General features: G+C 40.5%; 2 protein-coding genes across 2 annotated transcripts; both read left to right on the top strand.

The window, feature by feature from the left end:
• Positions 1-5,615: 5,615 nt before the first annotated feature.
• Positions 5,616-8,946, top strand: LOC109130184 (uncharacterized). The gene is made up of 6 exons (XM_087494693.1): positions 5,616-5,799; positions 5,889-6,018; positions 6,336-6,497; positions 6,605-6,670; positions 6,756-6,813; positions 6,917-8,946. Exon 6 carries the CDS (start codon positions 7,000-7,002, stop codon positions 7,954-7,956), a length of 957 nt encoding a protein of 318 aa, XP_087350819.1. The 5' UTR covers positions 5,616-5,799; positions 5,889-6,018; positions 6,336-6,497; positions 6,605-6,670; positions 6,756-6,813; positions 6,917-6,999; the 3' UTR covers positions 7,957-8,946.
• A 244-nt stretch (positions 8,947-9,190) lies between these two features.
• Positions 9,191-9,793, top strand: LOC147924657 (uncharacterized). Its single transcript, XM_087496873.1, has one exon. The coding sequence runs from the start codon at positions 9,191-9,193 to the stop codon at positions 9,791-9,793; it is 603 nt and encodes a 200-aa protein (XP_087352999.1).
• The last annotated feature ends 2,171 nt before the right edge of the window (positions 9,794-11,964 follow it).

Below are 11,964 nucleotides of genomic sequence, written 5' to 3'. Positions count from 1 at the left end.
AGAGGGGTTCTTTCAACAAAGCAGAAGCAGCAGAGGAGTTGGTGGTCCTGAACCAACTCCGAAAGAAGACTCATCGCACGGTTTCAGTTGGTTCCTGCTCTGTGCACAAAGACTTCGACGGAGGCGCGGGGGGCCCGGTACCCCCAAGGTTCCTAATATGAGGATCCTATCATGGAATTGCCAAGGTGTCGGCCCTTCTCTAACGTCTTCGCGTCTTAAAAAGCTATGTTTAACTACTAAGTGTGATCTGCTCTTTCTTTCTGAAACTCTAAACAATAATGCTGTACTATATAAACTTAAGGATGATCTAGGATTTTCTAATGCTTTTATTCAACCCCCTCATGGTAGGAGTGGAGGTTTATGTTTATTCTGGAATGATAATGTTGTTATTTCCCTGATCTCACAAGATGAGAGACTTATTGATGTAATTGTAGATCATAATAGTATTAAGTTCTACTTGTCTTGCGTGTATGGGCACCCTGTTACTACTGAAAGACATCACTTATGGGAACGATTTGAACAGTTAGCTATCTCACGTAATGAATCGTGGATACTAATTGGAGACTTTAACGAAATTAAAAACAACAGAGAGAAGATAGGAGGTCCGGTCCGCGATGAATGGACTTTCCGCGACTTCAGACATATGATAGCAGTGTGTGATCTTCAGGACATAAGTTCACGAGGGAATACTTTTTCATGGGTTGGTGAACGACACAACCACACGATTCAATGCTGTTTGGATAGGGCTATGTTTAATTCACCAGGGTCTGCCATCTTCCCAAATGCAGAAGCTCAGTTTCTTGATTTTGCTGGTTCTGATCACAGACCAATATTGCTTGACCTCAATGACATAATAAGACACAAGCGACGAATCTTTCATTTTGACAAACGGCTCTTAGACGTTCCAAACTTTCAAGACACTGTTAAAGAGGGTTGGCTAGTAAGTGAGGAAGACACTAATATTCCAATCATTGAGAGGATCAAAAACTGCAGACGCAGTATGGCTGCTTTAAAACGAGAACATCAATTAAATTCTGAGGAACGTATCACCAATCTTCAAACTCGATTAAATTCTGCAATGGAGAGTCTCAATCCACAATTACAAAGAACAAAGGCCTATAGTGATGAGGAGAAACATTGGCAACAAAAGAGCAGGAATCAATGGATGACCTCTGGAGATCAAAATACCAGTTTTTTCCACGCTTGTGCTAAAACAAGATTTGCAAAAAACTGGATCACTTCTATATCAGATGATCGAGGAAATTTATATCAAGGGGATAAGGAGATAGGCGATCATGCGCAAAGTTTTTTCTCAAAAATTTTTGAAACAGCCAATCATCAAGTCACACCATCGGATTTTGCTAACTTCATTCCCAAGGTGACTGATGAAGCAAATAAGAGACTTACTCGAGCTTTCACAGGTGAGGAGATATACGATGCAATCTGTTCTATTGGTGATGATCGTGCACCAGGACCAGACGGTTTAACAGCCAGGTTCTACAAAGCTTGTTGGGGAACAGTCGGACCACAAGTCATACAAGAAGTACAAATTTTTTTCGAAACTTCTACATTGAAACAGAGCATAAATCATACAAACATTTGTATGATACCTAAGATCGATAATCCTCAAACACTTTCAGACTACCGGCCAATAGCCTTATGCAATGTGCTATACAAAATAATCTCTAAATGTTTGGTCCAGCGCTTGAAACCACATCTTAATGACAATGTCTCGGACTCGCAAGCTGCTTTCATTCCAGGACGCTTAATACAGGACAATGTGATGATTGCACATGAAGTAATGCATTCCTTAAAGGTCAGAACTCGTGTTTCACAGAATTATATGGCTGTCAAAACGGATGTCACTAAAGCCTACGACCGCGTAGAATGGAACTTCTTAGAGAAAACTCTAAAATTGTTTGGCTTTTGTCCACAATGGATCAACTGGATCATGGCTGCAGTTACTACTGTCAACTATTCTATCTTGATAAATGGTGCTCCTTATGGATATGTTCAACCAACTAGGGGTATTAGACAGGGTGATCCTCTATCACCATACCTCTTCATACTATGTTCAGATATACTTAGTCATCTAATCTCGACAAGTGTTAATGATGGTGATCTATGTGGTATACGGATAGGAAACAGAGCTCCATGTATTACTCATATGCGGTTTGCAGATGATTGTTTGTTTTTCTGCAAGGCAAATAAGAAAAACTGTCAATCTTTGAAAGATATCTTTGATGTCTATGAATACTACTCAGGACAGAAAATAAATACTTCAAAATCAATGATCACTTTTGGTAGTAGAGTTTACGGGACCACTCAAATACGTTTGAAATCAATTCTTGACATTCCGAATCATGGTGGGGGAGGGAAGTATTTAGGTCTACCTGAGCAGTTTGGTCGAAAAAAGAAGGAGATGTTCGAGTACATAGTTGACAGAGTAAAGAAACGTACGAATACTTGGACTGCTAAGAAACTGTCTCCTGCTGGTAAAGAGATAATGTTAAATTCTGTCGCCTTATCTATGCCGGTATACGCTATGTCGTGTTTCAAGTTACCACTAGGAATCACTTCAGAAATTGAATCACTACTAATGCAGTTTTGGTGGGAAAAGAGCTCAAGTCAACGTAGTATACCATGGATAGCTTGGAAAAAGCTACAATGCTCGAAAAAAGAAGGGCGTTTGGGATTTGGAGACCTGGCAAAATTCAATGATGCACTTCTTGCAAAACAAGCATGGAGGTTGATTCAAAATCCTAACTCCTTATTTACCCGCGTAATGAAAAGCCGATACTACCGCGATGAGTCAGTGTTAGATGCCAAACAAAGAAAGAAACAGTCTTATGGCTGGTCATCTATTTTGATAGGACTGGATCTCATAAAAAAGGGTTCAAGATTTATTGTGGGAGATGGAAAATCTATACGTATAGGCTTGGATAATTTTATAGAAGAGCATCCTCCAAGATTAATTCAAACTCTTCCATTGCATTTGGATGCACCACTTAACCAATTCATTACTACAACGGGTGAAAGTCGATATTGGGATAACCAAAAACTCCTTTCATACGTACCCCAGCAAGAACAGGAAATAATACAAAACATTCATCTCTCTCAAGTATCACAACCAGACAAATTAATTTGGATCTATACTAGATCAGGCGACTACACTGTCAAGACTGGCTATTGGTTCATTACTCATTACCCTTTTGACCCTGGAGTGGCTATAGATATACCTCATGGTTCCGTGGAACTTAAAAACAGAATATGGAAGCTACGGCTGTTACCAAAGATCAAACACTTCTTATGACGTATTCTATCACAGGCAATACCAGTCACCACAAGATTAAGAACAAGAGGTATGAACATTGATTCTTTATGTCCAAGATGTCATCAAACCGATGAAACAATCCACCACACATTTTTCTCTTGTCCTTTTGCCATGATGGCTTGGAGATTTTCTGGTAGCTCTTCCCTACACGTCACAAATCTACCACAAAATACAGAGGATGTTATTGCACAGCTACTTACATATCAAACACAGACTTCCAACATGATTGATTCCTTATTACCCTTTGTTCTACTCTGGCGCATTTGGAAAGGGAGAAACAACCAAGTTTTCAATAATTATCGAGAAAGCGTTTCAAAAACAGTTTTACAGTCGAAGTCTGATACAAAAGAATGGATTAACAGTCTACAATATATATCTCCACCGTTGACTACTGCTCGTACGAATATAACCTCGTGGCTTCCTCTAGCTCAACCGTTCCTGAAATGCAACTATGATGCGAGTTATGATCATGACACTCATGAGGCTATAGGCAGATGGATTTTCATAAATTACCAAGGAGAGTCTTTAGTATGGGGTGCGACTAAATTACATAATATACGATCTCCTTTACAAGCCGAAACAAAGAGTTTGCTCACTGCAATACAACAGGCATGGATACGCGGCTATAAGGAGATTGAATTTGAAGGAGATTGTGAAACTCTAATAAAACTAGTTAATGGTCATACAGTGGATGTTTCCTTGACAAGCCTTCTTCAAGACATCAGAACATGGTCATCCAAATTACTGCATTGTTCATTTAGTTTTATTAAAAGAGATTGTAATAAGGTGGCACATGCCTTAGCTAAATTTGGTTGTATAGACTGTCAATATTACTCTGACTCTGTTCTAAAGCCTCCATGGCTAAGCAGCATACTCTGTAATGATCAAGTTTAATCAATAAATAGTTCATTTGCGAAAGAAAAAAAACTAAAAAAAAAACATTTTGACCAGTTTACAATACAATTATGTCAAACGGAAAATTATGTTAAAGCGTAACATGTTACAAATAAAAATTAAAAGAGGTAGTAATCAGATATTATCTGTTGACGTAACAAAAATCTGAGTTGAGTACAAGAAATAAAAATATCTAAATTTCAGAAAAAAATAATACAGAGTAAAGGATTTGTCTATTACAAAGCATAAAGTTTGTTTGCTTTGTCGAAAGATAATTGTTTTTTTATGAGTTTACATATTGGTTTTATAGTGAGAGGTTAATTATGTAGTTTCTTATTGATGATAAAAATACGTTTGATAGCGAATCTTGTTATCTTGGAAAATTTGACAATTATGTTAAAAATTTGGATAAGAGTAAACATTACTCCTTAATTTTCGTGTATGTGTATACTAATTAGTTTCTTCTATTAGCTATATCTTCTCTATTTTGTTTATAAGAGTCTTACCAAATATACATTTGAATTCGAAATATTCCTTATGTTAGCATTAGTTGATATTCGATATATATATATATACATATATGACCGTCATATTAAATAAAGGAACTCTTACCATAGTATTTGACTAATCATTTTTGTTACCATATATTAGTTATTGTTTTTTAATACAATATTGTAGGGGTTGATATTGTAAATAAAAATTTAAATAAACATAACTAAAAAGGTATAACACAAAATATACTTAAAAAAAATATATATAGATATATATACACCCCAACCGCCCGACTAGCGCCTAGCGCCTAGCAAGAAAATCGGAGATTAATTGAGTACTAGTTTTAGGGTTATTTTATTAAATTAATAATAAAATAAAAATATATAATATTAAATATATGCATAGTTCTGTTTATATTAAAATAAAAATATCAAATAAAATATAAAACTATAGTATTGTCTTTAAAACACGGTAAACACATAAAACGTAATTTTAAAAGAAAATTAATGATTTTCAATAAAAATGTGTATATTAGTTATAGTAAAACATCATAAACTCTTAATTTAAATGTCTAAATAGCAAAAAAAATACATATTTGATTTATATCTGGCTCTAAAAATAATCATTATATACAAAATTAAGTGGGAAGTCATCGGGTTATTATTAAATTAGACAGATATAATTGGATAATTGATGTTAGGCGGGGATTAGTCATTAATCGAGGTGGAGATGGTAGACCTAGCGATTTTGCGGGGCGTAATCAGTGCTAAGCGGAGATTTTTTAAACAGGGGATATATATACATAAAACTAATAAAAGTTAAAACAAGAAAACGAAAGATTACAAAGGATTAAAACTCTTTCGTTTTCTTGTTTTAACTTTTATCAGTTTTATGTGTATATACAAAGGATTAAAACTTTTATCAGATTACAAAGGATTAAAACTCAAGAATAAGGAGAGAAGGCGATGGCGGATCTAGGTTTCTAAATGTTTTACGGTGTGATCGATTTGGTTTGCTTTCGGATTTTTGAATTTATTGGAATCCCTTGTTCGCCCCCTCGATCTTGCCCATTGTGGCAGGTAGAGATACGAATCAATGGTTTTAGCGATAGCGATCTAATCGCTAGATATGGTGTTAACTGGTTTCTTTGGTCTCCTTTGGTTTTCAGGATTTGGGATCGGGTGTCTCGATCATCATTAACGAGTTCCGGATATGAGAAATCCCAGGTCCTTCAATCGAAGCGATTGGTTGGGTCTGGCCGATCTGCGCATCCCGATGATGATGGGTGCTTGATTCGGGTCAGATTCTTATTCTCCTCTTGCAGTAGATTTAGGGTCGAGCTGCAATGGGGTTTATTAAGGGCTATATCTCTGTCTTTGACTAGGTCATTGTTACTATCAGGTTTTTTAGGTTTGGTAATTCTCAGGAATATTATCTGCCTTTGTTGGTTTGGGAACAATCGGAAAATATACTTAAAAGATACTACATCACAATGGTCTTGGATTTGGTACTTTTATGTATGTATCTGTGTTTCTCCCTTATTACGGTTCGATTCACTCAATAATAAATTATGGATTTGGATATCGTATCTGTTATCTTATTGGGACGGTTTCAGGGCAAACCTGAATCTGTGCTTGATGCTGGCGGATCACGAATCTCTCTTCTGGCATCTATGGAATAAGTTGGAGGATTCTGTAGCTGTTTTTCATTGGAACGAATGGATACACATACAGGATCGTATCAGTATGACGATTGGTTTGAAATGGCACATCTCAAGGTTACTTACTCTATTTTCGCTTGGTCTAATTATGATTTCAGATGCGTTGTTGATATTGGTGGATCTTAAGTGTTTTGTTTGCCTTCTATGGATTCAAACCAAATCAGGGATATACTTGGAAGATACTCAATCACAATGGACTTTATCTCAGAGTTCCTATGTTAGTCTCCGAGGTTTATTTCTGTCCCGAAACAGATCTTTACTTGTTGAACAGGGGAGATCATTATTGATCCTGATTTCTTTTTGGAATGATTACAGGGAGATACGGGATATGTTGATGATCTTGCCGGATCAAGAGAACTTATTTCTTGATTTGGTAAGAGTTTTTGCAGCTTATTACTGGAATATTTGGGACTATATAAAGGAATGTGTTGCAGTCTCCAGTACTCATCACATCCTTTTCTTTCTCTTTGTTTCAGCTTTTGGTTCTCTTGCAACAACCTACAAGTTTTTTCCTTCTCTTTTTTCTTGGTGTTTGCGGGTTTGGGTGGTGAATTTCAGCATGTCTCAGAGTGGCTTATTGGGTAAGAATGTGGAGAGTTCGAATGCTGAGGCCGTGGCTCCTAAGCGGCGAATCAAAATTCCTTATTTTGATAACACAGCTCTGATTGCGGGGTACTCCAAAACAATGGTGGGGCGTTGCATGAACTCAAAGGTGCAGGATATGAAGTCTCTTCTGATCATGCTGCCCAAGTTCTGGCATGTTGAAGGTAGAGTTGTGGGAGCTGACCTTGGGTTAGGGAAGTTCCAATTCGATTTTGACAATGAGGAGGACATCCTGGAGGTCCTGCAGATGGGACCATTTCATTTTGATGGTTGGATGGTGTCGCTGGTCAGATGGAGTCCAACAGTAGATCCGGCTTATCCTTCTGACTTAACCTTTTGGGTCAGAGTTCTGGATGTTCCGTTTCAGTTCTGGGCGGAGCCAACTTTCCGCGCCATTGGCTCTGAGCTTGGGAGAGTGGAGGCGGTAGATATCGATGGGGGGAGGGTGAAAGTGACTGTTAATGGTTTCAAGCCGTTATGCTTGGTTTTGGTCATCGAGTTCTACAATGGCCAGGAGACTATTGTCAACTTTCGCTATGAGCGTCTTCACGGTTGTTGCAAGAAGTGTTCAAGCTTGTGCCATGACGAGAAACATTGGCCACTGTGGGCTACCAATAAGATTACTCCGGCAGTGCATGAGCCGATGGAGGACGACTCAGTTCGTCCGCTGCAGAGCTACAGAGGGGCTGTCATGAATGACAGAAACAAAGGAAAAGGTAAGGAGGTGGACACGCGGGGATTGTCTCAGTCCAATCAGCGCCCACCTAAGGGCAAGCAGGATGAAGGGGCAAGGTACCGGAACCCACGGGAAACGGGGGAGCCTTCATCCAAACCACGGAGGTCCAACAATTCTGTGTCATTTAAGGATTATCGCCAAAAACCTAAAGCTTCCACGACTGAGGCTCCTCCCTAGGGTGTAGCTCCAGTTGGAGAGCTTGAACCGGGTCAGATTCCGGAGCAGGTCGAGCATGTGGCGGTTCAGGCTGCAACCTTTGGGGTCCCACCATTGAAGCGAGTTCGACGGCCTCTTTTTCAGGAACCAGACCTGCCTTCACAATCTCCTTTGCGAGATGAGGTAATTTTGGTTGGTGCGGGCTCTTCAGTCCCGGGTGATGGGCTAGCTTCTCAGCCCACTAGCTCTGGTGGTCTGCAGACTGACTCAACTAAGGCGCATTCAGGTGACATTCCAGTTCTTGTGAATGTGACAGGGCCTTTGTCAACATCCGAGGAAATTCTGGAGGAGAATGTTGATCAGCAGATGGAGGAGGCAGAAGCAGATATGTTGGATGCAACAGTTGAGGACCCACAGCAGCAGACTGAGGGAGACATGGAGGTTTCGGTGGATGATCCTGCCGTGGTTCCTACTGTGGCTATTGCAGCTCACGGAGGTGAAGCAGCGCACTCGGGTGATGTTCCTGTGGAAGCGAAAATTGACTCAGGTGCACCTCCTGTTACGGTTCCGCCAGTGGAGAAGACTAATAAGGTGAAACCCCCTTTGACTCTCAAAGGAGCTGCCTCCAGGAAATTGAATGTGTACCTACGTACAACACCAAGGAAACGTCCAGTCCCTAAGGAGGCTGGAGAAGGATCAACTATGAGGAACCCGGATCAGGAGAAGGGTCCAACTGGTGGAGCCAAGCCACCCAAACCAACAGCGGATAAATGAAGATTTTAAGTTGGAATTGTCAAGGTCTTGGGAATAAAGCAACTATTGGGTATCTCCGGGATTTGTGGGGCAAGCATAGACCTGATTTTTTATTTTTATCTGAAACTAGCAGTCTTCTTCTATTTTGGAACCTTTTGTTGGTCATTTTGGTTATTCAAATTTAAAAACAGTTGAGCCTATTGGATGTAGTGGCGGATTGGCCTTATTTTATAATAATAATTATGATGTTTCGATTTTATTTGAGTCAAATCGGTTGATTGATGTGGAACTCACTTATAAAGGACATGTTATTTACTTTACTTTTGTTTATGGTGATCCGGTTCCAACAAAACGAGACTTAGTGTGGGAAAGATTAACGCGGATCGGTTTGTCTCGTGATGCCCCATGGTTTCTTATGGGTGATTTTAATGAACTTAAGGGTAATCACGAAAAACGGGGCGGAAAGCTACGCCATGCCTCTTCTTTTATCAATTTTAACACAATGATCCGCCATTGTGGGTTATTAGAATTCCCGGCGGTTGGGGATAGCTTGTCTTGGCGTGGTTGGCGGGATAAAAAGCCAATTAGGTGTCGTCTTGACCGTGCTCTAGCCAATGACAAACTCCATGATTTGTTTCGGAATGCGTTTACGGAGTATCTACCAATGATAGCCTCGGATCATAAACCGGTGATAGCCTCTTTAGAGGATACAGTTCGCAGAGGGAGGGGTGTTTTTCGATTTGACCGCCGATGGCTGGCAAAGGAAGGCTTCTTTGGAGCTATCTCAGAGGGATGGGATTCAGGGGAGACAGGGGAGTCCGGGAACTTAATGGACAAGATAGTAAGGTGCCGTCAACCTATTTCCCGCTGGAGGAAAGCACAGGCCCCGTTTGGACGAGAAACAATTGAGGATCTAAAATCCCAGTTAGCAACTGTCCAGGAGGATGACTCGATTTCTGTAGAGACTATCTCGGAATTGAATTGGAAATTGCGTGAGGCTTATCAGGATCAGGAGATTTACTGGTATCAGAAGAGTCGAAGCAAGTGGATGCGCTTCGGAGACCAAAATACCAGTTATTTTCATGCCCAAACGAAATTAAGATGAGCAAATAATCGGATTGTTGGAATGTATGATGAGTTGGGTCACTGGAGTACAGAGGACTCTAAGATCCAAGAGATCGCAACCTCATACTTTAGTGAGATTTTCATGTCTTCCGATCCTTCGGAAATTGAGGGATCGTTGGGTGAAATAAGTACCTCTATAACGGACGACACTAATGAGAAACTGACTAAACCAGTCACAGAACAGGAAATAAGAGAGACTATGTTTATGATGCATCCTGATAAAGCTCCGGGGCCAGACGGTATGACGGCCCTGTTTTATCAGCGTGCTTGGGATACGGTTAAGGCTGACTTAAAGCTTTCGGTGGAATCTTTCTTTCAGGTGGGTAGTTTTGACAAACGCCTCAATAGGACAAACATTTGTCTTATCCCGAAAGTAGAAAAACCAACTCGGATGTCTGAATGGCGCCCCATCAGCTTATGTAATGTTGGATACAAGATTATATCGAAGATTTTATGTCAGCGGTTGCGTAAGCTCCTGCCAGCATTAATTTCTGAGACACAATCGGCGTTTGTAGAAGGGCGTTTAATCACAGATAATATTTTGATTGCTCAGGAAATGTTTCACGGCCTCCGTACTAACCCTTCCTGCAAGGGTAAGTTTATGGCCATCAAAACAGATATGAGTAAAGCCTATGATCGGGTAGAATGGTCGTTTATTGAGTCTTTACTGCGGAAATTTGGTTTTTGCGAGAAATGGGTTACTTAGATTATGTGGTGTGTGACATCAGTTGAATATAGTGTATTATTAAATGGTCAACCACATGGATCCATAATTCCGGCCCGAGGACTTCGTCAAGGAGACCCCTTGTCACCTTTATCCTCTGTACTGAGGTCCTTATTGCAAATTTACGGAGAGCGGAACGGTCTAAACTTATTACGGGTATCAAGGTATCCACTGCGTGCCCGGCAATCTCACATTTATTGTTTGCAGACGATAGTCTGTTTTTCTGTCGGGCTACGAAGGAGCAGTGCGAAATTATTTTGGGAATTCTTAGGGAATATGAACGGATTTCTGGTCAAAGGATAAATTTCCAGAAGTCTTCAGTTCAATTTGGTCACACAGTAGATGCGGATGTGCGTGAAAAATTAAAAGGTACTTTGGGGATTCACACATTAGGAGGTATAAGCTCCTATTTGGGGATTCCGGAAAGTCTTGGGGGTTCGAAAACCAAAATTTTCTCTTTCGTCCAAGACCGGTTACAAAAAAGGGCTGGTAGTTGGCCGGCAAGATTACTATCTCGGGGGGGAAAAGAAGTCATGATCAAATCGGTCGCGACCGCTGTTCCTACCTTTGTTATGTCCTGTTTTAGAATTCCCAAAACAGTAACACTGAAACTCACGAGTGCCATCTCCAATTTCTGGTGGAGCTCCTCGGGTGAAACAAGGGGTTTACATTGGATTGCCTGGGACAGATTATGTGTCGATAAAATGGAGGGAGGCTTGGGGTTTAGGTGTCTGGACGATTTCAATACCGCACTGTTAGCCAAGCAACTTTGGCGGTTGATATCAGTTCCAGATTCACTATTTGCAAAGGTTTTCAAAGGTCGATATTATAGGCATTCGGATCCTTTAGATCCTATTAAATCTTATTCTCCATCTTATGGATGGCGAAGTATGATGTCTGCTCGCTCTCTGGTGAATAAAGGACTTATTAAACGGGTAGGGACTGGGGCCTCCATTTCAGTATGGTCTGACCCTTGGATACCTGCTCAACCCCCGAGACCAGCATTGCGTTCAGGATCGCCAGTCGATCCCACGCTTAGAGTTGAAAATTTCATTGACAGGACTTCACGTTCCTGGGATCTGGCATTACTTTCGGCCGTTTTCGTGCCGGAGGATTTAGCCCTTATTACTGCTTTACCCCTTGGTAATCTCACCACACCAGATAGCTTGGGTTGGCATCTGACTAAAACTGGTGGCTATACTGTTAAATCTGGACATCAAGCATTGCGGCAGAAATCGGAGAGTAGTCTCCCCATTTCTGGTCCAAATATTATTCCTCTACAGACGTTTGTCTGGCAGATTAGGTGTCCACCAAAACTCCGACATTTTTTGTGGCAAGCAATTATGGGTTGTATGGCGACAACAGCTAATCTACGGCGTCGTGGCTTAAGTTGTAATGCGGAATGCGATATTTGTGGAGGGATGGAG

Source organism: Camelina sativa, chromosome 17 (assembly GCF_030686135.1).
Source record: "Camelina sativa cultivar CO46 ecotype springtype chromosome 17, ASM3068613v1".
NCBI classification, from domain to species: Eukaryota; Viridiplantae; Streptophyta; class Magnoliopsida; order Brassicales; family Brassicaceae; genus Camelina; species Camelina sativa.
Note: the sequence above shows the minus strand (reverse complement) of the source record. Positions and strands in the feature narration are given on the sequence as shown.

Bases quoted from the DNA above. Each gene is read 5' to 3' on its own strand.
- LOC109130184 (XM_087494693.1), top strand. From the start codon at position 7,000: ATGTCTCAGAGTGGCTTATTGGGTAAGAATGTGGAGAGTTCGAATGCT.
- LOC147924657 (XM_087496873.1), top strand. From the start codon at position 9,191: ATGATCCGCCATTGTGGGTTATTAGAATTCCCGGCGGTTGGGGATAGC.